General features: G+C 44.2%; 2 protein-coding genes across 7 annotated transcripts; one reads left to right on the top strand and one right to left on the bottom strand.

The window, feature by feature from the left end:
* DARS2 (aspartyl-tRNA synthetase 2, mitochondrial) lies at positions 1–20,615 on the bottom strand. 6 transcript variants are annotated; one of them, XM_037403579.1, is made up of 19 exons: positions 20,402–20,615; positions 20,074–20,193; positions 18,964–19,063; positions 17,512–17,578; positions 17,105–17,206; positions 15,840–15,935; positions 14,763–14,886; positions 14,080–14,126; positions 13,247–13,353; positions 12,389–12,458; positions 11,628–11,807; positions 10,757–10,864; positions 9,497–9,559; positions 9,164–9,316; positions 8,103–8,321; positions 7,527–7,637; positions 7,240–7,315; positions 5,509–5,716; positions 1–469 (listed from the first exon to the last, which is right to left on the bottom strand). In XM_037403579.1, the coding sequence occupies exons 1-18, from the start codon at positions 20,601–20,603 to the stop codon at positions 5,529–5,531; spliced, it is 2,133 nt and encodes a 710-aa protein (XP_037259476.1). In that variant the 5' UTR covers positions 20,604–20,615; the 3' UTR covers positions 1–469; positions 5,509–5,528. The 6 variants fall into 6 exon arrangements, with proteins under 6 accessions (XP_037259476.1, XP_037259477.1, XP_037259475.1 ...); XM_037403580.1 differs by lacking the exon at positions 1–469 and adding an exon at positions 476–3,276; XM_037403578.1 differs by lacking the exon at positions 1–469 and having other exon boundaries at positions 4,828–5,716.
* Positions 20,584–24,908, top strand: CENPL (centromere protein L). The gene is made up of 4 exons (XM_037403591.1): positions 20,584–20,739; positions 21,032–21,283; positions 22,026–22,568; positions 23,961–24,908. The coding sequence occupies exons 1-4, from the start codon at positions 20,602–20,604 to the stop codon at positions 24,030–24,032; spliced, it is 1,005 nt and encodes a 334-aa protein (XP_037259488.1). The 5' UTR covers positions 20,584–20,601; the 3' UTR covers positions 24,033–24,908.
* The last annotated feature ends 406 nt before the right edge of the window (positions 24,909–25,314 follow it).

Raw genomic sequence — 25,314 nt, 5'->3', positions numbered from 1 at the left:
TTACAGAGATAAAACTATATTTTTAATATGACCAAACTAATGGGGAAACTGCGCATAACACTTCTCTTCAACTCTGCTTTAGCATTACGGTAGACACAATGGCTATCAAAGCATAACAAGAAAGCTGGAGCCCGATGGATTATTAGAGACAAATGTGACCAATCCATCTGAATACATCAGTCACAGGGCTCTGCTGAAAAATTGTGGTTGGCGCAGCTGGTGACTGCACGTAATCAACATTTTTTAATTACGTAAAACAATGCTTTGGGAAAAAAAACAACTAACAAACTAGAACACAAGCCTAAAATAAGAGTCCAAACACTGAGAGTGGAATCACGTGAAGCTCACACGGGGGATTTCCACCCAGTACCATTCAGGTGGCTGTCAGTTGTCTGTGCCTGCGTTGCTGCTGCTGACACCTGGGCTGAAGAGCACCCCAAGCATCCTCACCAGGTGGCTGGGGATGTACCTGCCAACAGCAAGCGAGTGTGGTCAAAACAAATCATTGTGCAAGCAACTGAAGGTGTACAGCAAGCTGGGGGAAAAATAAAGCCCTTACATTTGAGAGCATAAGCTCTCCTTATCCTTCTGCTCTTACCATTACAGACTTTTTCGGAGGCTGGCTGTATGCACCAGATGCTGGCTGTCAGCGCAGCATCCCCCGACGCCATACCTGCTCCATTCCTCCCAGAGGAAGAGATGCTGGTGAAGTACAGAGCAGCAGATTCGCGCCTTCCTGGGGTCGGAGGCGCACAACACGAATGCGCAAAACCTCCCGCTGACATGCAGCAACACCGGGTTGAGTGTACAGTCTGGCACCAGGAGTAGCTTTACACACCCAACTAACATCCTCTGGCTTCCACCACACTGAGTCTGAGCTGAGGTCCCCATCCCTCCAAAACAGAAAACACCCTTCCATCAGACTCAGGCTACAGGAGAGTGGTGGTACAGAGCAGTAGTCCCCCCCTTTTCCCCCTGGGGTAAAATGGTGGGTACAAATCCAGCTGCAAACAGCTGAAACCATTCTTTGAAAATTTTTGCTGACTTGTTACAAATTGTAGCGTTTTCACATAGCAGTGGTGCGTTCTCAACAGAACTGGCAATTAATCAGCACCCTGAACCTCTGAGTATCTGCGGCATGGGATTACACAAAGCTGCTGTGAAGCTATATTGTAATTTAGCTAACTCTAGGGAGATAGATACCGGCACTATACAGGATTAAACTCCAGCTTGAGTTCTGAAAACGGTTCCTGTCTTTATGCCAGTTTTTGTACAAAACCCTCACAGCCAAATCCACCCAAGCCATCTGGGATGGCTGAAATCAAACGCTGCAGTCTCTCCCCAGCTTGGCCCAACCTGAAATATTCTGGATAGGCTTGGAAACCTTTAAGGGAGAAAAAAAACCAACTCACCAACCAACACACTGTAGCTGCTGAAAATCTCACCAGCATGCTACATTCCAGTTCTGGAAGGGGGGAAAAAAAACCCTGAAACACACCAGAAAGTTATCTCTAATGTTCCCAAAGGGCAGTATAAACCTACTAGAGAGCTGTTCCAGTCAAATCTACTGAAACATACATGGAGCCAGTTGCCCTACAGGTGGGGAATAAACTGTCTCTCCCTTTTACTGGTGTTTTGTTCAGACTTAACAGAAGAAAACCAGCAAGTTGGCGGGTTTAAAGGAGTACAGAGGCCTTACATACAGCTCTGGCTCCTGCGAGAGCACTCCTTGTACAGCCCTGTCACCCACTCTGATGTGCACATCCCATACAGGAGTGTCATTAAGTTCTCTGGAGTTGAGAAGACTGTGTCAGAGAACACATTCAACCATCACAAGCTGATCCATACCAGCAAAAACCCAAAACAAATCCCCAGGCAGCACCTGTGCTGGTGATCCTATTCCCAACAAAGCCAGCTGCTCCGGATACAGTTCCCAGAGGCCAGACAGCTCTCTTGTCCATCACATATATACACACACACTGAAAAGTAGTTGAAGAGCGAGCAGAGGAGTCACAACAATGTGGAAATCACTGCAGGAATCTGGAAGCAGTTAATGATAGGGAGTTTGTTACTGATTGTACGTGCATACACACTGTAGTGCAAGAGGATGCTCTGTGTGCCGGGGGCACTTCTGGTAACAGCTGACCTGCTTAGTACCTGCAACACAGAGAGGAGTCTGCACACACAGCTGTGTTACTGCTTGCTCTTTGGACAAAAAGGAGTAGTACAAAGGCACCCTCAAGGACTTTAGACTCTCATTAAGTTGATGAGCAGATTTACACAGCTAGTTCAGCTTGGGCCTGGAGACTTGTGCTGCGTGAGGAAAGGAAAAAAAAATCCAACCAACCCAAACCACGCAGCAATACAGCTCCACCAGCCTTTTGTTCTTACACACCACACCTCTAATGAAAGATCACTGAAAGACTAACTCTTACAGAGGAGTCCAGGACTTTGCACCTCCTAGCATAGCCAACAGCAACGTTTTTCCATAGGTTTGTCTCACACAGGAAAACAAGAGGAGGATAGAAGTGACAAGAGCTCTGTGAAAGCTTGTAGTTCGTGGTTATGCTGTGGCTTATTTTCAGGAGGTGTTTCTGATGGACATTGTGCTGAACTCAAGCAGTAGTTTTAACATCTGTTTTCGGGATAACAGGCCAGCAGCTTTTCCCCAACAAACATGAGATACTGCTCTGCAATACAACCACCCCTTATTTCCACATATTTCTTTGTAACACCTGCCTACTCTTGCTTATAGCAAAATGCGCAGCTAAGTATGCCAACTAGAAGGTGGTTTGAAAATGACTTTCTGTAGATCAGGCTCCTACAAGCCCAAGTGAAACCTTACACTCTATGAAAACCAAAAAGATTAATGTCTTCTCTGTGGCAACATTCACACAACCACTGGCAAATTCCCACACTTGTAAGCCACCTTCATTCACAAATCCAAGCACAGATGGCTTGCATAAATTTGGGATACATCTTTTTCACTGACCTAATTGTGGCAGGACTGCAGCAGCTCCAATGACACGTTTTGCTGTATTTTTTTCCCTGTAGCTAAGCGTGGCTGTGCCACACACTTCTAGCTGCGGTGAGTCCTTAATATAGCAGCAGGTAAACAAACAGCACAATAAACAGCTTGCTCAAGAGGGATGTGTACGCCTCAGGGACAGCTTGCTCACCTTTTAACAATTGCTCTCAAGAAGAATGTTGCAGGCAGTGTTACATCTCTGCCTAAACCTCTTAGAGCATCAGTTACCCTCTGAAAGCTTGATAATCCTAATTTAAAAGAACTGCAGTTACTAACCAGATGATACAGCACTCCTTAATTCACAATTAAAAATAAAAACTTCAGCACATTATGTTTACAGTTACTATAAATAAGTCTGGGGGGGATTAATGAACTTTTTAGGGTAAATGGTATTTTCTGCGATTCCATATCCTCAAACAAGCCTCTGACATCCCTGTGTTAGGAACACAGATGATCCTCAAGCAAATTCCCTGCCAATCTTCATCTCACTACTAGTAAAGAAAATAAACAACAAAATCCAGCATCCTCTAAAAAAAGCAGGCTGAACAGGATACATATAGCCCTGTATTCCATATCATCGCTTACAAGTTAAGGGAACAAAAAATCTGGTATAACTCTCACAAGATGACTCTCCTCCCTGCAAAAACAACAAAAATTTAAAAAATTATTTTAACATGGATCTGCTTGGGGTCCAATTTTCAGCTCAGCTTCTCTCTGAAAACTGATCCTCATTCCATTATTGACAACTTCTACTCAGTGGGAAAAAAACCCAAGTAAACAAAGGTGAATTAATTTCAAGAATGAATAGCTCAGGGAAAAAACTAAGGTATTCATAGTGTTTGACTAGAATGAATGTGAACATATACGCAGGATTGTGCTGGTTTTCTGGCTTTTTTTAACAGTCATGTTCCAAGACTGACGATAGCAATCATAAGAAACATTTCTTTTCCACACACAGAGCTCCATCTTACAATCTGCAAAACAGCAGCGAGTCAGCTCTACTGTTACTTGTCTATGGATGGTACTTTTAGTCTGTACAAAGTACTCCAACCAACCAACCTTAAGATGACCTCACTTAGTGTTTCTTACCAACAGGATAGTCCAGGTTTTTTTTAAAAAAACCAACCAACCCAACAGTATGCACCACCACATGATATCCCACAACATGGAGGCTGAATTAGCTGATAACCCTTGGAGCAGCCCAGAATCTGTTAGAACCTGCAGGATAGGATCTCCTGCAGACAGCTGGAGTTCAGCATCAGCTCAGACAAGAACTGCAGTCTTCCTTCTGCACTAGGAGATGCCTCCTGCTTGTTCTGCCCAACTGGGACACAGTAGCACTCCCATTCCTTCTTTTGCACCATCTTCCCAGCTTATTCAGGTAACCTCTTCCTTCTTTTTCCCTCAGCTTCTTCACCTTCCTTCTTTCCTCCCACACCAATTCTCTGCTTGCTCCAAGCCAAACGGAGTTAACACCACCTAGGGGAGTGCCTCTGCAGGCGGCTTGCTAACACTAGTAGCTTGGTCTGGTAGGATGCTGCTAGAGCTGGTGCTCTGCTCTGTACACTCCTGCACTGTAGCGGTTCTGGTCGGGACAGGGATGAACAGTTACTTGTGAGGAACTTGGTGCTGCCTCACTCGCCACTGTAGCAGCAGACTTGCAGAACCTGGCAGAATTTACAGAAGACTGGCAACCCTGTTATGCTGTCACAGTTCTCACCTCCTGGAGAAAAAAGAAAACCTGGCAGCTTGCTCTTGTAGAGAAAGTCCAAAGCCAAGCTCAGTCAAAACCACATGGTCAGATAAACTTGATAAACTTTATTTACAAACATACAAACTTCAGAATTAGTGTGCTGAAAAGCACCAGGACCACAGGCCCCGAAGACAGATCATCACCTCTTTGACTAGCGTTACTAAGACAACTGTTGCAAACATTACGAACAATTCCCTCCCCCTCTTTGAGGAGAGAACACAGCTGAATGTGAACTCCTCATGGCAAGTTCTGGATGATCTTGTATCCTGCAACATGAGACAAGCTGCTGGCTGCACTAAAGTTTTGCTGTGAAGTGTCCAGAGCTCTTGGCCCAGCACAGCACTGCTTTATTGTAACAATCCCCAGATTCAACCATCACCAGGAATACAAACCACCTTGCCAGGGAAGCTGACACTATCACCGCCAGATGGGAGGAATAATACTTTACAAGGGACATGTAAAATGTGGCCAGTGAATAAAAAAAATAAAATAGATCCCATCTTCCCTCCAATATCGTACCTCAAAGCCAACAGTTTCAATATCCTATGCTAAAGTTATGTTCTTTTCTTTTGCATTTCTACTTCTCCCCATTACCAACCCAAAGGTGAATTCCTATCAGAGAGCTATCTATTTCCCATTCAATCCTGAAACTGCCAGTTGATGTTTTCAGAACTGAACTCTAGTATTCAGAAGCTGTAACCACCTCTGGTTAAACAGATCAGCTTACATTACACCACTGGCTTTAAGTCAGTTTTTCTTTGCCTCTTTATCTGCAAGGGGCCAGGAAACCTGGATGTGATATGGCTCTAGTTCTTCTGGAGTGACATAGTCTGGAGCATTGCCCATCAAGTCTCGTCCCCTGAAGGATTTAGGAAAAGCAATGACATCTCGGATACTTGGAGCATCAACGATGAGAGAGATCAGCCTGTCAAGTCCTAGAAGTAGAAAATAAATTGGTGAACCACTTGACTTAGGGCCCTAGCAAATACTGGATATGGCCCTACCAAAATCAAGCTTTTCAATATTACAGAAACTTCTGCAACACACCAAGGCCTGCAAGCCAGAAACAGCGCCTCTGCAGACAGCTGTCCTGGTTTCAGCTGGCTTAGAGTTAATTTTCTTCTTAGTAGCTGGTGCAGTGCTGTGTTTTGGATTTGGTGTGAGAATAACACTGATAACATGCTTTTAGTTGTTTCTAGGTAATGTTTATACTAAGTCAAGGACATTTCAGTTTCTGAGGCCCTGCCAGCAAGAGGGCTGGAGGGGCACAAGAAACTGGGAAGGGACAGAGCCAGCCCTGCTGACCTGCACTAGCCAAAGGGCTATTCCATACCACAGAACATCACGCTCGGTATATAAACCGGGGGGAGCTGGTCAGGGCCTGCAGACTGCTGCTTGAGGACTGGCTGGGCATTGATCGGTGGGTGGTGAGCAGCTGTATTGTCTATCACTTGGTTTTATTTCCCCTCCTTCCCTTTGGATTTTATTCTTCTCCCCTTCTGCTTCCTTTTCATTATTATTATTGCTTCTTTTATTTTATTTCAATTATTAAATTGTTCTTAACTCAACCCCCCTCCCTCGGGGGAGGCAGGGGGGCAGCAGGGAGCAGAGCAGAGTGAGCCAGCACTTGGTTGCCAGCTGGGGTTAAACCACCACAGCAGCGTAACAAAACCAGGGCAGCTAAGAGGCAGGTACACTGTCAGGGCTCTGCTTAACTGCTCAATGCTCTTCATCAGCCAGTTCTGAAGGATTACAACAACTAGAAGGAATTCAGAAAGAACAAAAGGCTCTGGATGACTGAACAGAGGGAAATCACACTGGAAGACCACAGGTTAAAATGCTCTCTTTTTTTTTTTTTTTTGTAGCAGGAGAGTGTTTTTCTTTTTTAAAACCACAAATTTGCAGGGTACTTGGAGAAAAAAATCTGACATTATCTAAATTAGTGAGCAAAACAGATATGGAAGAAGGGAAGTGAGATTGAAGCAGAGGGCAAGGTTGTGACAGTGACCCAGGGTGTGAAACACAAAGTACCATGCTGTCCCAGGCCTCTGGACATGCAGTACAGGGATCCTGTTCTGGCTGCACAGGAATGAGAGTAAGTATGACCTAATCTTAATGAATACACTATTTGTAGAAGAGCTGATAAGAGTCATCCTTAGAGCCAACAGTATGTGATATGGCCCTTGCGTAAGAACTAAATCACTCTGAGGCTGGGGAGGAACACTGAAATATTCTGCACTTAATGATGAGACCTCTTTCCTTCTACAAAGCAGCCAGAGATGGAAGCACAGTGTAAGCCCACAATGTTACCACACTGGTGTGCCAAATTGCAACCCCAGAACAGCCACCTCTGTCAGGAGACATGACTAACAAGCATGAGGCTTGCTCTTGGGATCTAACGAAGGGGGGAAAAAATGGTCACAAGACACCTGCATCTGGAAAGCTAGAGAACACTTACCTAAAGCAATTCCTCCATGAGGTGGAGCTCCAAAATCCAAAGCCTCAAGCAGATGGGAAAGGACCTCAGAATTCTCCTGCAAAATTACATAAGTGACACTGCACAAGCAATGCTCCTCCTGCTAGCAATGTAAGGTGAAGGTATGGTGAAGTCATCCATTGCTCAGAGCTAGGAGCTACGTTTCTTTACTTGAGAAGCACAAATTCTTTGGGAATTTGGAATGGGTATCTGAATTAATTAGTCTTTTAAATCTCCAAGAGAATGTTAGAGACCTCTGCAGGTGTTACCTTCAGCACTTTCTCCAGCACAAAACGCTGTTGTTCTGCACTATGAATTCTGATGGAGCCACCTCCAACTTCACTGCCATTCAGCACAAGGTCATAGTGCTGGCTACGGACCTGCAGAAAGACATGAACAAGCACCTTAGCAAGGCTGGGGCACAGCTGCATCCAACCACAACCTGCACACAGACAGCAGGCACCGGGAACAAAGCCACGACATACTACACTGCTCTCTCAATCGTCCCTTGAAGTTCAGGTACCAATCCTACCAGAGGCATGGACTGAGGCTGACAGATGTGGGAACAGTACAAATCCTTTTGCTAAGTTGATCAAAACCTGAAGCAACATGGGATGGGTCAGAACATAAGGCTCCTCACCACTGTTGCCTTTAAATCCCTTTTGTCAGGGCACACACGTATATTTGCCACTCAGTGTAATCTGGAAGCATCTCTTGCAAACAAACATGTACAATAATGCAGTCAGTTCCATGAAACATCTCTTTTTAAACTAAAAACAGCTCTTATCTGCCTAGTCTTCCATGACACACAGAAAAGCCAGCATGACAGACACAAGCTTAGTTACCTTTGTGGGATCAGAATAGAGGAGGCTGGTATCTGAAGGATGAGGGGCAGTGAAGGGGTGATGAGCAGACTCCAGTTCAGTGGGATTCTCTTCCTTTGGGAGGAAAAGGGGAAAATCCACCACCCACAGAAAGTGAAAAGCTGTAGGATCACGGAGAACCAGCCCAGCTGCCTCAAGGAGGTTAGCAGTTTCCAACCGTAGGCTTCCTAATGCAGAGCACTGCAAAAGAGAAAGTAAGGAATGAGATGCAACAGTTTTATTATCAGGGAGGTTGCTCAAACACCGACCAGGGAAGGAGTGTTTCATAAAGGCAATATCACAGACAGCATCAACTGTAATGTATTGTTGCCTTGAACACTTTTGCCTTGTATCCTGAAGGATATCACCTTCCTGCTGAGGCAGCAGCAGCTCCAGGGTTTGACAAAGACCAAGTAAGGAGCTGGACAGTCCATCTGCTTCCAACTGTTTCATCTTCACAGATCCTTCATAGACTAATCTCAAGCTCTAGACAAGTGTGGATTAACTGAGGGAGCACAGGTAAGATCTGTACTTTGCTGACAGAAAAATGAAGGCACAGAAAAAGAATATGACAGTTTTGGCTATCAAGAAAAGCACGATGCCTAGTCATAAACCAATGCCTGGAAACAACATCTGCTCGCAAGAATACAGAGACAGGTAGGGAGAGAATCTCCCATCACTGCTGCTAATAAGCAGCTGTGCTTCACTCTTGTCATCTACTTACAGAAGACAAAATTACCCAGCTGACCTTGTTTTCCAATCTGTTTGATATTTTAAAAATTAAGTGAGAGAAAAGGAGGCACTGATTTGTTGCTCTTTTCTATTCCAGCCTTCATTTCAGTTACGAATGTGACTAGGGGAAATAAAAGTAAGATGTATATTTCATGAATTATTTGCTATTGCTATAGCTTCTGTTCCAGAGAAATACAGAATTAGATTATGACCTATTTTAGTAATAAGAAGAATTAGACTAAGGTCAGATAACATCAAAGCCATCATTAGCAACATTCAACTCGCACAGCCAGCCAAGAAATGCTTCCTACCACTTGCTTGTGTTCACCAGCTGCCAGCAGTACCACATCGTCCACCTGCATGTTCAGTGCTTGGATAAGCTCTGACTGCTGCTTCTCATCAAGAAACTTTGTAAGCAGAGACTTTAAGCTTCCATCAGGCCTGCAGATAATTTCCATGATTTCCTAAAGAAAGACAAAAATATGTTCAGTCCAGTGCTGCCCTCTCTTGTCTTGAAGCATCACATGCTCAGGCACTGACTCCGCTATTAAAAACTGCTCTTCTACCTTCCTCTGCCTGTAAGTGCCTTTATACACACTTTGTCATTCACCACTTCCAATGCCTCAGCAGTGTTTCTGTCTTACCTGGTTAAACTGGGATTTTGCAGACTCCTTTAATGACTCCAAATCTTTATTTTTAAGGTATCTCTGAGGAAAGAGCAAGACAAAACACAAACATCAGCAAAATCTACGGAAAGCCTACCCAGGATTCAATTCTACCGACTGAGTTGTTTCCAAACTTCAAGTTCTTTTGTTTCTAGTACAAGTTCTTCTGAGGGCTGTGGAAAAGGACAGGGCCCACAGCACTAGGCTGCAGCTGGGCATCTTCTCCACGGGCTCCTTTCAGGCAGGGGCCCCTCTAGACTGCATATCTGGCTGCAGTTTTTCTTCCTCCTCACAAATCAGATGTAGATGGTCAGAGTCAGATCGTGTCAGCTAACTGCCTGTACCATGCAGAAACAAGATTGTAACACCACACTATCCATGGCAAAGGCAAAGTCCAGTTTGGAGGAACAGAGGGAAACCAACTGGGCTGACTCTCACAGGAAAAGAAACGCAGTAAATGAGGACCTGTGTCAAGACCTTGATTTCTTCAGCTACTCAATGTTTAGAGGCTCGAGTTTCCACTTTTGTTTTGCTCAAACACACACCTTAGTGCCCTCTTGTGGGAAGCCAGTAACTTGCACTTTGTGCTAAAACTAAAGGAATTCCAAGAAAAAAACAGTCAGAAAATCCTATTCCCCAAATAAAACAGTGTTTAGTGGATTTTTTTTCCATACTGTCCAAGCTGCAAAGATGCCCACAGCTAGAATTAAATCTGCTTCCCTGCCAAAATAGATAGCTGTGTCAATCTTCTACATTTATCGTTGGCCTTGGATTTGGTCAATGACATTCTCGTTACCAGACAGGAGTTGTGCCCACAAATGCAGCAAAAGCAAAAATGAGAAGGGCATGTAACCACTTGACCTTTCTCTCACTAGCCCAGAACAGAGCTGGGCCACACCTAGCTCTACTTCAATCTCTTGCCACAGGGCATAATTTCTTCTTGAGATGCATTATCAGAAGCCATCCTTGACAAAAGGAAGCTGAATCCCAGAGAAGCTTCCCTATCCTCAAGGGATCTTGCAGCAATATTCTCTTCCTCTCCTCCTCCTGTCACCTGATCATCTCCATTCTAACACCACTCAGCCCAACCTGACATCAGTTACAATCAATCCCAAATTCCCTGAAGGGCACCACTCCCCCAGTAATAGAAAGAAACACTTCCATACCAATGAAAAAATTCAAACCAGCATATTATTTATTTCACATAAACCACAAGCAGTATGTGAAAGCATCACTTACCATTCCCTGAGGGATACGGATGGCTTTGACAGTGCCACGTGGGTAACTGAGTGCGTTCTGCACAAACTGAATGTCCAATCTTCGTAGAAACTCACTGATATCCACTATCTGAGAAGGGAGAATTCACAGGGAAAATCAGTGGTGGTAGAAACATGAAGCAGAAATCCTGCACCTGTGTCTTAACACCTTCAACGCCATTCCCTGGGACATCATTCCTTTGCTTAGAGAAATCAGAAAGAAATGAATGGGGCCAAGCTGGAATAACCATTAGGAAGTCCAGCACTGCAGAAACAGAAATGCAAGACAGCCAGGAAAACCTAAGGTTGAGATGATGACATCCTACCGCAGTGAGGAGAACCGTACACTGAGAAAAAGAAATCCCCATAATTAATTCCTAGCAAAATACAAGAAGCTTTCTTGCTTTTCAGCACTGTTCTTCTTAATACATTTGTCAATATTCCTATTTCGTACTTTCATACTCTTATTTCATATAGGAACAGTGTATGCACACAACTGCAGTATCTTGAAACTATCTTCAGGCCACTAGCAGGCTGGAGAAGCCCATCTCGTGAAGCGTGCTCACCAGGAGTATGCTTTGGAGTGCAGCAGGTGAAAGCACTGGATGTCTTATGGGCTTCTGTTCCTAAGACAGTCCTATCTTTCAAAAATTTTTCTTCAAACATATTTTCCACAGCTAACTAAATCAAACCCTCTCTTTCCCAAAAGATGATTACCTGTATAAAGAGCAATGACGGGATAGACACCTTGTGTGAATTACAGTACCCCAACCAATCACATATACATGACCCAAAGATTATTAAAATACTAACAGAAAGGAAAAGCTGCACATTTCCAATGGGCAAATCCTCACCTTCATCCCAAAACGCGTGTCTGGCTTATCAGTCCCATAGGCAGCCAGTGCCTCCTCATACGTCATTGAAGGGAAAGGAGTTGCAATGGAGCCTCTTTCCTCAGGCCACGAATATTGCAGGAGGCCTTCTATTAGTCTCTGGATCCCAGCTTGATCTACAAATGACATCTCTATGTCTATCTTAAGAAAGAAAACAAGAGGGGGATTCCATATTAGCTACAGGTTTTGCCTTTGCACTGCTATTTGCAGAAGCTCTTGACTATAAAGTTAGCATAACAAGGAACAATATACTACATGAAATTATAGCATGTCTGTATTACACTGAGGATGTGCTTATGGTCTCCGTACAGCCTGATGACTCAGGCAACAATCTCCTCAGAGAACTGTATAACGTAATGATGACAAGGACAGAAGGAGAAGCCTTGAATGAACCAGGCTAACTCTGCCTGGGATCTCAAGGCTGAGGAATCGGACGCCTGACCCAGGAGGACCAGAGGAGATTGCATCATCAAGCACAATCATGACTGCAACACAGTTCCCACATCTGCTGCACCTGGGACCCTGCACTCAGCCAAGGACAGTAACCACTCTGTGCATGTCCCACATTAACTTCAAAGGGCTGGGTCTGTGAAACACACAGCAAACAATGTTGTACCCCTCAAGCAGCACACAAGCTAGCAGAAACCAAGTCTTCAGAAGGGAAAACAGCTACAAGCTGTTTGGGTTGAGGAGGAGGTTGAGAGGTAGTGTGAGTTGGTTACCTGAGTGAATTCAGGCTGCCTGTCAGGCCGTGAACCTTCATCTCGGTAGCAGCGAGCGACCTGAAAGTACCTGCAATAGTACTTGTACTTAGATAACAATTTATGAGGTATCCTAAATTAAATTGTGGCTATAGGACCGATCATGAAAAAAAGAAGAAAAAGTAAAAAGAAGAGAGCTCAGTTGCCTTTGCAGCAGATGATCATAGCCCTGGTTGTTTCCATCCCCTCAAAAATATACAACGTTGACTGGAAGTAACTGAATCCACCTCCAACTTATCTTCCAGAGGCATGTGGAGGTTAGCAGGTGAGCTGTGTCCCAGCAGCAACCCCTTTTCCTACCTTCTGCTCCAAACTTGGACTCTTACTAACAGCCATGCAAAATTCATTCATGGTCAAGACCTGGCCTACAATTCACTCTATGAACAATTTCTCCCTTTTTGAAGAAACAAGCCTAATTAAAAGCTTTGTACTCATGCACCCTGAGAATGCGCTTTCCTTGTCTCAGCCCAGCTGCTCAGCCTCAGCTCAATTAGTTCTATAGATTACTCTGAACAGGCTGTTATCACACACTAGATTTTCTGCCCTTCAGGCAGACTGTGCTTCAGATCAAGTTTACATTAAAAAAAACAGTGAAGATTTCAGCCTTCACACAGGATATATTTCCCCTTACTGGGAGGCATTATTGCTGGGGGGCAAAGGGCCTGGCCTAGCTGTAAAGTCCTAAGTATTTAAGGATCCCTCTTCAAAACAGAAAACCTTTGGCAGTACATCTTTTGGGAAGTATCTAAAATCCCACGGATCAAAGCAAGCAAGCCCTGGACAGGACAGGCAGAGAACAGGAGTACAAGAAACTCTTACCTGTCCAGGCCTCCAACCATGAGGAGCTGCTTGAACTGCTGAGGACTCTGTGGCAGAGAGTAGAACTTGCCTGCTTCCCTCGAGGGCACAAGGAATTCTTTTGCTCCCTAACAAGAGAATGAAAAGCTTACACAGTTCAACAAAAAAGTGGCCTCAATTCCCGACAGAGAGCACAGACTAGAAGCGCAAGAGGAAAGGACCTCTTCTCCCCATTATGAAATCCCACTTGTGATGAACGCCGGTTTGTACACTACGCTTAAAAAACCCCAACCTATTAACCAACTTGGTTCAAAATATCCCAAAGGAGGATTCTCCACTTTCTGCTCAGAGAGTAACGCATAACAACATACCATCCAAGACAGGGGGTTAAATGCAAGAATTCCATGTGTTAGCTGCATCAACAATTACTGGGCTACAGCGCTCTCCTCCGATTATTTTTGAAATGAAAGGAAGGAATATAAACTCAGAAATTAAAGTGACTTGAGCGGTGCCACTGCAGTAACCTACTAGTTAAGAGATAAATGCTGGGGAAAGTGTTTAGAGGAAACTTTTTGGTTTTATAATCTGGCTGTCCCAGGACAGGGCTGACACCCCACATTCACTCTAAAAGACAGAAGCTTTATTCACTTGAAGGTTCAAAATTAAGACACCTCTCCACTTTCACTCCACCTACTTTTAAAAGGATCCACATACCGTATCAGAAATTTGCACAAGCTGTTACTTTGCGAGGGAACAGCAATGAAGGCCAAGTGGCAACTGACAATAATTCAACCATGAACTAACTGCCTGTGCAATCGCAGGAGGCTAAAATGCATTACTAACAGAATACATACCCCTGGGGTTCTCTTAAAGAGCGTTGGGGTTTCTACATCCACGAACCCTGAGGAACAAACGCATGCTTCAGACACAGAATATGCTGAGAGCAGGGAGATCTAGTATGACACAAGAGTAGGCCAGAGCAGGGTTAGTTTGCAAAACAGATCTAGCACACCATGTAGCCTCTTAGAAATCTACAGATTTTGCTGCTTCTAAGAATAACTTGTGTAATGACAGATTTAAAGGCTCTGAGCTACCCTGATGTCCTGCCAGAACGGTTGATGACAGAGGACTCCATATAGGCTGAAAAACTGTTAATTATCCAATTTTAAGTAGGCTTTGCTTTTCCAAAAAGGACTTCCCGATTTTAAGATAAGCAAAAGGCCTATAAGAAATCCATCCTTTTGACATGCCTCAAGCTGGGTAACCAAAAGAGGGAAACTACCTGCCAGAGGCCTTTTCTCACTGGATATAGCTCATTTGAAACAACTGGTCAGTAGCATGCCAAGAGATTTCAACACACTTTGTTCTTCAGGCCTGCCAACATCCCTCTAAAGACCCCACTGCAAACAGACACGTCCTTACTAAAGCGGGACCAGTCTGGAGTAGCAAGTTGATTGGCAATCTCTCCCAGCAACAGGAAACAGAATGGAGGGCTAAGATGATGTGTGCTGCACTGTTCTTCAAGCACTTTTCTTACCATGGAGGTTACACAGATATTCCCGCATCCTCATCACCATCTGTGATCTCAACCGCAGGTTATACTGCAACTGGAAGCTACGCAAGTCCAAGTAGCGATACTGCATCCGTAAGGTCTCTGATTTCTAAAGATAAGAGATAATTAGGATTAAGAAACAAAATTCAAATTGCATGTGCAATGAAGCTGCTCCTAAAGCCACAGGACAAAAGGAGGAATCTAAAAAAGGATGCTGCCCTATTGCGACAACCTACACAGACAAACACCAGCCCCTGAGAGTGTTTCCATGCACCTTAATTACCTTAAACCCAAACCAGACATTTACTGTCCTAAGAAGTACCTCAAAGCTCAGGATTTCAGCCCTCTCTATTCTCAGTCCACTGCAACAGACTGTAGCAGTCCTCCTTGCTATTTTTAAGCAGAGAAGTGGTATCATAGACAGATCTAAAGGAATAACTAAATGGTGACACATCCTTATTACAAACAGGAAAACTAAAGTAGTGTGGATGATGGGAATTGTCCAGGAGCCACAACACAGAAGGAACAGGATCCAGGCTCCCAATTCCAACACCTACATATCAGTTCCAGTTTCAATGGCACAGAGAATATCTTTAATTAAACAGCAATGCCACTCTACTCCACGAAGCCTGCACTAAAATCTCTTTTAAGACTGCCTACTTACAGAAGAAAATCCTCTAGCTGACTAACTACTTGTCCAGACGAGACTAGGCACCCTTGCCTTAAAACACAGCAGCACATTGGCAGGTTCTGTTTCACACTTTCAAAAAAGCTAGCATAGCCTGATTTCTTTCACTCTTCCCTTTACCATCTGTTCTTACAGTGACATTTGAAAACCCTGTGCACTGGAATCATTCAAGCCTTGTCTTCTGCTTAACTCTTAATTAGAAATACATCTTCACAGCTAACAAGCAGCACCCCTATTTTAAATACCATCCTTTCCCCAAAGCAGAGCTGGCAGAACCAGACAAAGCCCGTAGATATTTGGCCATCACAGTGGGCAAATTCCCAACATACTGGAAAGCCACCAATTTGGTAAAAAGAAGGAAAAACCAAAGACACCTTGATAAAATCCTTGATTTCAAAAGGTAGCTTCTTGCAGGAGTTTAGGATCTCTGCAGTCTCCACCTTCACTTCAATATCCCCTGTTGGCATTTTCTGGAGCAAAAAGGCAAGAAAACAAATAGATTAAATAACTTAGGGAAAACAATTGAATAAAGGTATTTCACAGACGGTCGGGTGTGTGGGGGTGTGTGTGTGTGAAGAAATCCATGCGATTATCCTCCTCACCTTCTAACACTGTATAACTCTGAGAACTTCCCTCAAGGACAGATTTCTCCCACATTTCCCTTCTGTTCAGAAAACACAAGTCACCTCACCAAAGATGGCATGTTCTTTCCCAGTAGCATACTGATCTCTACCAGAAATACAATTACTTTTCCTTTGCCTTGAAGGACATGTTGAGCACAGAGGAACAGTCATGCACAGACCTCTCTAGGGCACATGCATTTGGACAAGATAGTTCAATTAGCTTCAATGAAACCACGCTGCAGACATTTCAGTGTATATTAGCAACATCACCATCAGTCCTTAATACAAGTCAACACCAGTTCTTCGAACTGGTTTTCTTTTTCTTAGATCCCAAGGGAGAACAGACACTTTCCTCCACTTAGCACTGGTCCACAAAGTTCATTTGATCCTACAAAACTCCTCTATTTAGCAGGGGAAAGTACATATAACCTTCCAACAAAGTGATAAATTATTAAAAGAAATAAAAGCATTGCTTTAAGCCTGCATTCTTTATGGATATCTATAAGTGGTCAGAGCAAAAAAAAAATTATGGTCATAAACCCAGGTTCTCTATTCAGGCCTGTCAGTGATGGGATACATACATCCTGACAGATTTATCTACAGCTGATTACAATGAGAGTGAGGAATGCATAACATCAAAAAATTATTCAACCTTCGTTTCATATACAATGAGAACAGCAACAGCTATTCTGCATGAGAAATAGGTCATCACATGCTATGGGGCTTGTGATGACAATACTTATTTTCAAGACAAAGAAATACTCGACCACTGTGAAAGCCTGAAAAAGCTAGCTGTTATCCTTTCTAAGGGCTGGAATACAATTCAGTTCACAGGTGTCTTCAGTGTGCTTTGAGGTTCTCCTGAGTTACATGTCATAGCAGTTATTTCACCTCACGTTATCTGAGGATAGGCTGTCACACACCCAGGCCCCATGGCAAAGCTGTGACACAAAACCCACCATAATCCAGTGCTCTCTCCCACAAGGAATAAAACCCCTGAGAGACCCCAACCTCACCGGATTCTCCTGCCCTGGGGGCCGATGGGACACAATTCCAGTCACTCGTACAACGGATTCCGCTGGGGCATCAGACAAGAGCTTCTTCACACGGGAATGTGCCTGCAAGATGATAATGTCTCAGAAATTCAAAGAACAGGACAGATGCCCCATGCTCAAGGGCCTCATTTCTTAACAACCCATTAGAATCTAGGATCACTCCTCGTAAGCCAGAGGAAACAGCATTGGTGTTTCTCTTGTAGGGCTCTCATAATGCTTACATGTACCTGTGAGTCAGAGCACTCAGTCTGACAAAGTACTTTATCCTGCTTTCTGTGTCTGCTGGACCCAAGCTACCAAAGTGAAAATAAAAAAAATAAAATAAAAAAAAAAAAAAAAAGAGACACTCATATTTTGGTAGCACTTACCTCATCCTGTGGAATGATGACCTGGGTCAGTCCCTGGAAATCCCTCAAAACCAGAAACAGGCCTTGTCTGATCCACGAAAAACACAAAAGGAAAGACAGTGTTTTCAAGAATTCAGTAGTCTTCCGCTTTTTAAGCCAAAGCACATGGCAACTAGCTACTTTTTGTACCTTGTGACTAATCTCAAAGTATTTCCAAGTAATGTGTGTACAGATACTTTGCCCACACCTGAATCTAATCTGAGCAATTTGTCTCAGATTTTGCCCCGCCACTGACAGACAATATGAAAGTAACAAGGGAGTCAGGATTTTAACTTGAACGTTAATCCATATAGAGCAGGGATTCTGAATACAGCAATTTCCTGCTGGAAAACATTGTTCAGATTGTTTATATGTATAAACACATTTACATGAGCAGTAAAACTAAAGTTGACATGGATACAAAAAATATCCAACCTCAAAACACTCATCCCATAAAGTTTCACATGAACAATGCACACTCCTAGACACAGAATCGCAAATCTTGATCTCTTCAGCTGCAGCAGACACAGCTACCACTGTACTCATTCCATCAAGAAGCTGTCAAATGGAACATGCTCTAGTTGTCTTTAAAAACAAGAGCACAACAATCACACTGCAATAATCCTAACTGTTTCCTGTAACTCCAACCACGACTGCTCAAAGAGGAGATGCTCAGGACCTCCTAAGAAAACAAACAAAACAATCCATGCGGACCATCGCTGCAGAACAATGCTGGATAAAACCAGCTTCTCTGGACTGCAAAATGAAAAAAATGGTTTTTGATACAAACTAATTTCATCAAAGCCACAGGACTTATCTGAACGATACAAACACGTACTGAGGAACGCAACATTTTGGCACACTCTCCATGCTGTATGCAGACATGCTTTTCACCCTACATTTACAAAGTGTTCAACACTATTAGGAGCGATTATATCACACCACCTATAGCAAATATTCCTACTGGAATTCTCATTTCGTCCTCCACTTACTACAATTTCTTAATATTTCTTTTTTAACCAAAGCTTGGGTTGTTTAAACATGCATCACTACATGCTGTAGTTGAAAAGACAAACAACATTGTTTGCTTAAAATTTAAGGACACTATATATATTAAAAAAAAAAAAAGTTATTTGCTCACAACTGTTAAAATTGCTACAAATATGCTATTACTTGTTTTCTCTCCTATACAGGAAGGGCAATTAACTGCTTTACAGTGTTGTAATGAGAATCAATTAAGATTTGTATGAAACTCTTGAAATTTTAAATACTGATCTGGCACGGTTATCAACTTGTATACTCACTTCAGAAGCTACTAATGCAGGATATGAAAAGATAACCTGAAGCATAAAAATAAGCGTTTGAATCTAGGCCTAGAGCCTACATTGGATCTAGCAAATAAGCATCTCCATTTTCACTTTGGTATGCATTTACCTTTGGTACTGAACCCATCCATACAGTGTGACCTCTTGTCCCACATGAGCAGAACGCAGCTCCCCACAAGTGTTGGTCCGCATGACAAAGCTATTAAAGTCTTGAACAAGAACAGTAAAATCTGTCATGGCTTTTACAGACAAGTGAAACAAAAGTTACAGAGTTCCCCCCACACACCCCTCCCCTCAATCTAGTTTAGAAATATACAAAGAAGTTACTTCACATACGCTCAATACAACTGCTATAACACATTAATATAATATGAAATTACTCTAAACAAATCCTTTAGAGTAACTATTTATGTCTCAGTCAAACTTCCATACAGAAATCTGAACACAGCCTTGCTGCAAACTGTTGCCCTGCAAATTTCAGGGGCAAGGGAAGGGAAAGCCGCAGATCAGTCCTGAGCCACGCTGACAATTCCAAATCTGAATCCAGAAGACACAGCAGAAAGAGGGCTTGACAAGCCGAGACTGAAACATACTGACATGCACCACATGGGTGTAAATGAAACAGTTTCCTATCTGCAACTACTGACTAAAGGCCTGAACCATGATTACAGACTTTCCACAGACCCCCCTGTGCGGGGCACCACGACTTGGTTATAAAAGCATTTACAGAACACGGCAGAGATTCACCTTGCAAAGAGAAATTTGAAGGATGCTATTACCTAGAGAGATATATATAATGATGTGAACTCATCTCCCTTGCCACCTTCATCACAGCCTTTGCAATTAAAAAAGTAGACACAAAGGTTTGTTTTCCAGCTGTTGTGTTAGGCATTCCGCCACCCCTGTTTACAGATTGTGTGCTACAGAAGAAAGAGGGTCAAGAAGTAAACAAAAGCTAAGAAAAAAAACCAAAACAAAACCAAAATTAGACAAACTAGTTTTGAATTACAATTCACCTTGAGATGCCAAAAAAACAGGATTAAAATATGATTTAAAGAAGACATTTAAAAGAGAGTAGCTTTAATTGCCTTATAGTAGCTTATCACAAGTGTAGCTTTAATTGCCTATGCAGACTACCCTGACCTGGGTCTCAGGGAGGAAAAATACCCCACCACAGCCCAGGGGAGAGGGCAGGGTAAGGCAAACGCTGCTTTCTCACCTGGCGCCGCCGGGGCCGAGGCAGGGGCCGCCCGGTGCAGAGCCCGCCCGCAGCCCGGCCAGGCCAGCCCTCGGGCCAGCGGCGGCAGCAGCCGGGGAAGGGCCATCTTACAGCCAGCACCTGAACCAGACAGCAGTCTATCACAAACCTCCGAGCCGTGAGAGGTAAAAACACAGGAGAGAAAGCACCAACCACCCCGGCCCGGCCTCTCCCCGGAGCAGGCCTGGCCCACCGGCGGCAGCAGGGAGAAGGTCCCCAGCTCCAACAAGTGGGTCGCCCCACCGCAAGACCCGCTGCCCCTGGGCTCGTCAGTGGAAGATCTCCTCACCCCGAGCCGCAGCGGAGCAGCCAGGCTGAAGGAGCCTCTCCTCAGCCCGCCGGCCAACCGCCCCCCGCTTCCCCCACTTCCGCCCGCCACCAAGATGGCGGCAGCGGGCGGCGCCCCGCTCAGCGCGCCGCGGGGGCTGACGGGAAGGGTGTTCAAACCGCTCCCGGCGGGGAGCGGCGCGGGGGCTGTTACCGGCTGCCATGGAGTCGGCGGAGTGGGGCTCGCGGGTGCTGCCCAGCCTCGGGCGGCTCTCACGGGGGCCGCCGTTCGGGCGGACGCAGGGGCAGTTCGGGCTCAGCCTCAGCAGCCACGGCCTCTCGCCGGCGCCGCGCTCCCTGGTAGGCCCCCCCCGGGGGGGGGGGCGATGGCGGCGGCGGGGCCTACCTGCCCCCTCAGCCGGGCCGCCGCGGGCCCTGGGCCGGGCCCGGCCCGCCTCCCCTCCGTAGCCTGCCGCCCCTCCGTACCCCGCCGCCCCCATGCTGCTGCCCCCGCTCGACACCGCGCCCACGGCAGGAAAACCGCCCCTGCTGGCACGGGGGGCGGCCCGGCTGCAGCGCCGAAGGGGGAGGCTGGCCCTGCCTGTTGGGCTTTCGTATGACTTTAACTTTTTATTCTTTTTTTATTTTTTAGGAAAACGCAGATCCCCGGAGAACGGCGTTTCTACTGCACAAACAGTGGACCTTGTACAGCGTGACCCCCCTGTACAGGTTCTCCAGCGCCCATTTGCGAGCTTATGCCAGGCTGCTCAGCGCTTTCATTGCTGCCGAGAAGCAGAAGGGACTGGCTGTGGAAGTAGGGGTTGAGCTGGACATCAAAGTGGCCGTCTCCAGCCTTCCAGACCTGAGAGGTACTGACCAAGACCAGGCTGCGATTCTAGTGCAGGTAAGGAGTCTTCCTAGTTGTTTTGATAATTGTAATTAAGACTAGCATTTTACGAGTTGCTTTTGCTGCCATAAAATGCTGTGTCTCTCTTAAAAGAAACAGAACGCTAAGCCCTAGCTGTGTGGTGTAACTACTGTACTATCTGTTGAGATTTAATAAAAGTGAGGCCTGTCTATTTTTAACTAGAACAGAACATCTCACAAGCAATGGATACGTTTAATTGCAGTTGTGAGTTCAACTCCTTGATAGTATGTGAGTGAGATTGTCTAACAATAGTTCAGCAGTCAATTTACTGCAAGAACTTGGGGCAGTTACTTTGCTTCCTGAATAGACTTGGCATAATCCTACCTCCTGGCCATTGAGCTCAAGTCTAGTTAGTATTTCTGAAATGCTTTGCCTCAAGTGAAAGACGCTACTGAAATGCCAAGTTCAGTGTGACAGTGGTTATAGGGCATAGCATGGATTGGCTTTTCTGAATTAAGCAGCATAAACTCAGATCTTAAGACTGTTCCTAATGAAGTAAAAAGTGCTTTTCCCAGTTTTCAGCAGAATTGCACACATCTTTTAGGGATGTAACAGATAGACTGAATAACTGAGCTTTACAAAAAAGAATGTTGCCTGTGAGATCCTGAGAAAAAACATCTACTAACCACTTGAAATCATAAAACAAAAAAAAAAATCTTGGCTAAAAAAGCATCAAACTTGTTGTGTGGCATAAAAATGCTTCTTTTCCCCATCCCAGCTTTCTTTGAGATCACCAATTTCCAAAAAAAACTCAGAAGAGAAACTGGTGTGGTCGGGCTGTTTCTGCTCTGTGTTTGGAGATGATCTTTCTGAGAAAATTCCACCAGACTTCACTTGTTTACCTCTGTTTCTTACTAATGGGGCAGAGAGTTACACATCCATTGTTGGAAGTTGGTTTCAGAAGAATTTTGACTGCAGCTTCCGCCGTTTAGCCATCAGTCCTCTCAATCTCGGTTGGATGGCCGCTATGTGGACTGGATGCAAACTGGACATATTAACATCTGCCATAGAACTCGTTTTCTCTGTCCCCAGTCTGCCCCAGCCTCTGGATATTTCATATGCCATTCATCCAGAGGATGCAAAAGCTCTGTGGGACACAATCCAAAAAACTCCAGGAGAGATCACTCAAGAAGAGGTAGATGTTTTTATGGACTGCCTTTACGCTCACTTCCACAGACACTTTAAGATCCACTTGTCAGCTACAAAACTGGTGAAAGTTTCTACAGCAATTGCCTCAGCACACTGTGATGGGATTATAAAGGTGAGGTTTTAAGTAGCATCTTGTCCTAACCAATGCTGGACAAACAAAATAGCTGTATCTGTCTAGGAATGCCTCTTTAAAATTAAGGTGTCATGTTTCTCATGCATAATTTCCTACAAGAAGTTGTTAAAACTGTCAGCTTTTATTAGTGATAATTCATTCTGGAGTTGGGGCAGCTATCGATACAGTATTTTACTACTGTATTGCAGCAGAAGCTACTAACCGTAGTCTTGGGCCAGAAATAGGTGTGTTAGCTGTGGTATGAACACAAAAGTTTCTTTGCCCATTGGCCAAAACTTGAGCTTAGAAATATCTCAGACTTAATCAAAAACCTGAGAAAATATTCATTAGCTTTTGAGTCTTGCAGTTATTAAGACACAGGCAGAAGACAAACAGAATTAACCTGCTATGTAAAAATAACTGGTGTGTGGGTGAACCAAAAGACAACAGGTAAGAGTCAAAACTTCTTGCTTGGAACTACTTCAGTTGTAACCCTGTTCATACAGGTGCTGCAGCAGTATCTATAATAGCCTTTAAAACCATGGAGGATTAATCCTTCCTGAAGTTTCTTAAAGGAGTACTAATACGGTCTTCTGAATTACAGAACAGTTCATGTAAATGCAGTTGCTTCAATTTAGCCTACGACGTACTGATGTCGCTGTTCTGGGTACAAGGGGAATGTTAGAGGCTGTAACTGGGACCCCACTTGCACATCTTTCCTGAAGCATGAGTTCATCAAATGAAAGAAAATAAGCTTTGCTGGGAAGCATCTACTAACAGTTTCAGCCTTTGGTAGGACAACTGCAAACCACCAAATGTTAGTGCTGCATTGCTTGGGTTTATGTGTTGTAGTTTAAAAGAACCGAAACAACTTGTTACGTTGCAGGTAAGTGAACAGAAGAGATGCTCAGCTGAAAAGGCTTTCTGAAGAAGGGTTCTCTTCTAGACTGTGTGCTGTGTAAACTCAGTTCTGGCTCTTCCATAATGGGGATAACAAGTTCCAGTCAGACATAATTCAGTATGGGAAAAGAGGGGTATTCAAGGAGATGGGCACAGTCTCATTCCTGGCCTTCCTGTAGAGGGAGGGAGGCAGCCAAAGGAGCAGGAGGGCTAGGATTCTCACCTTCCAAAAAGCTGGAGTAGCAGCAGGGGATGACTACAGTACTCTGCTTCACATGGGACAGGAGCATAAGTCAGAGGGCTCTGAAAGGAGCACCAGATAGGCATGCATGTTTTCTCCATATCCAGGATCAAAATAGTAACAAAGGTACCTTGCAAACAACAGAGAAGCAGACTAATCGCATGGAACACCTGGTAATTGGTTTCCAGCCATTTAAGGATGTGGAAATCTGGCAACTGTAATTTGTTTTGACTTCTTTTTCTTTCTTGCAGTTTCTACAAAGTCAATACCTAACTGGAGTGCTGATGCTACTGACAGAACTAGCAATCTGTCACATACAGTGAGAGTAACTTCAGCTAATCTTCATGCTAAAAAGGCTTACTGTTGGAAGATGTACGCTGAGAAACCAACTGGAAACTCGCTTTTGCAGCATCATTTTTCCTTTCATGCTGGCTGTCCAAAGCTGGACTCAACTCTGTAACGAGCTGTAATTCAACATTATGCACAGCAAAAGCAAGCAGACATGCTGCCCTCAAGAAGGGGTACAAACTAATAGTTTAAGCACCTTTGTTTTACCATAATTACTCTGTTCATTTATGTGTTATGAGCCAGGGGTGAGGGGATAAACTGCAAATTCTTAAATGTAACTTATTAATAGGTATTTCTGTTTTCACATACCTAGGCAGCCTAAGCTGTACTGGCCTTAGCTAAACTGCGACTACTCTTGGGCCCAAAGTCAGGCACACCTGAGAAAGGGTGCATGCTTTACAAACCAAAGCAGAGAAATCCAGGTTTCTAAATGCCCTTCTAGCTTGTGAAGTTGTTTATGAACAGTATGACTGCTTGGCAATGGTCATCAAGTGCTCATCTAAGTCCTAGTTGAGCTAAGGTGAACAGCATGAGAGTGAGAACTGCCCTGTGTGTCCAGCCTGTTGGTCCTCAGACAAGCTAATAGGAAATGAAGGCCTGTGTGTAAGAGCGCGCTGTATTGTGCTTTGCCTAATGTCTGTAGTCTTCTAGGCCGGAGAGCTCTTGGGGTTGGAGGTACGGGTGCTGAAATGTTATATTAGATCTGTCCCTGCTACAGGAGGTAGGAGTTCAGAGAGCCAGTGCACAGTGCCTGGCTATAGCTTAAATGAGCAGAAAGGAAATAGAGTTTGTACATGTTGAGTATTATGATTTTTGTATTACAGTACTAAATAAAGAAAATGTTTGCCATCTTTTGCCAATAAGTTGGTCTTAGTCATGCATGGGCGGTCTTTACTTTTCCTAAATACATAAGTGTATGGTGCTTATTTCCAACTATAACTTACCTGATTAAACTGCTAATTGTTATCTACAAAGTAATTCAGTGGCAGCATTTGAAATCTAGTTTCCTGTGTAATTCACTCGTCATGGCTTCACACTTGTGCAGCATCTCTAAGGTCTGATGAGTTTGTGCTGTGATCTTGCCCCTGAGCAAGGATGCAAGTTTTCCCCTTTTTTGCCCAACCACATAATTTTAGGATTTGTCAGGCTATCGCTAAAAAAGATCCTTCATTTTTCTCCCCAGCAACAGTGAGATGCACCAGCCATGCAAACATGTAACTGCCTAACATGACATAATTGCATGCCTAGCTCCTAATC

Source organism: Falco rusticolus, chromosome 11 (assembly GCF_015220075.1).
Source record: "Falco rusticolus isolate bFalRus1 chromosome 11, bFalRus1.pri, whole genome shotgun sequence".
Lineage (NCBI taxonomy): Eukaryota > Metazoa > Chordata > Aves > Falconiformes > Falconidae > Falco > Falco rusticolus.
This window is presented reverse-complemented; position numbering and strand designations above follow the sequence as displayed.

Coding starts and splice junctions, on each gene's coding strand:
- CENPL (XM_037403591.1), top strand. CDS start 20,602: ATGGAGTCGGCGGAGTGGGGCTCGCGGGTGCTGCCCAGCCTCGGGCGG. Junction 20,740..21,031: donor CGCCGGCGCCGCGCTCCCTG/GTAGGCCCCCCC, acceptor TTTATTTTTTAG/GAAAACGCAGATCCCCGGAG. Junction 21,284..22,025: donor AGGCTGCGATTCTAGTGCAG/GTAAGGAGTCTT, acceptor TCCCCATCCCAG/CTTTCTTTGAGATCACCAAT.
- DARS2 (XM_037403579.1), bottom strand. CDS start 20,603: ATGGCAGCCGGTAACAGCCCCCGCGCCGCTCCCCGCCGGGAGCGGTTT. Junction 17,207..17,511: donor TCATCATTCCACAGGATGAG/GTAAGTGCTACC, acceptor ATCATCTTGCAG/GCACATTCCCGTGTGAAGAA. Junction 7,316..7,526: donor TGCTGGAGAAAGTGCTGAAG/GTAACACCTGCA, acceptor GTAATTTTGCAG/GAGAATTCTGAGGTCCTTTC.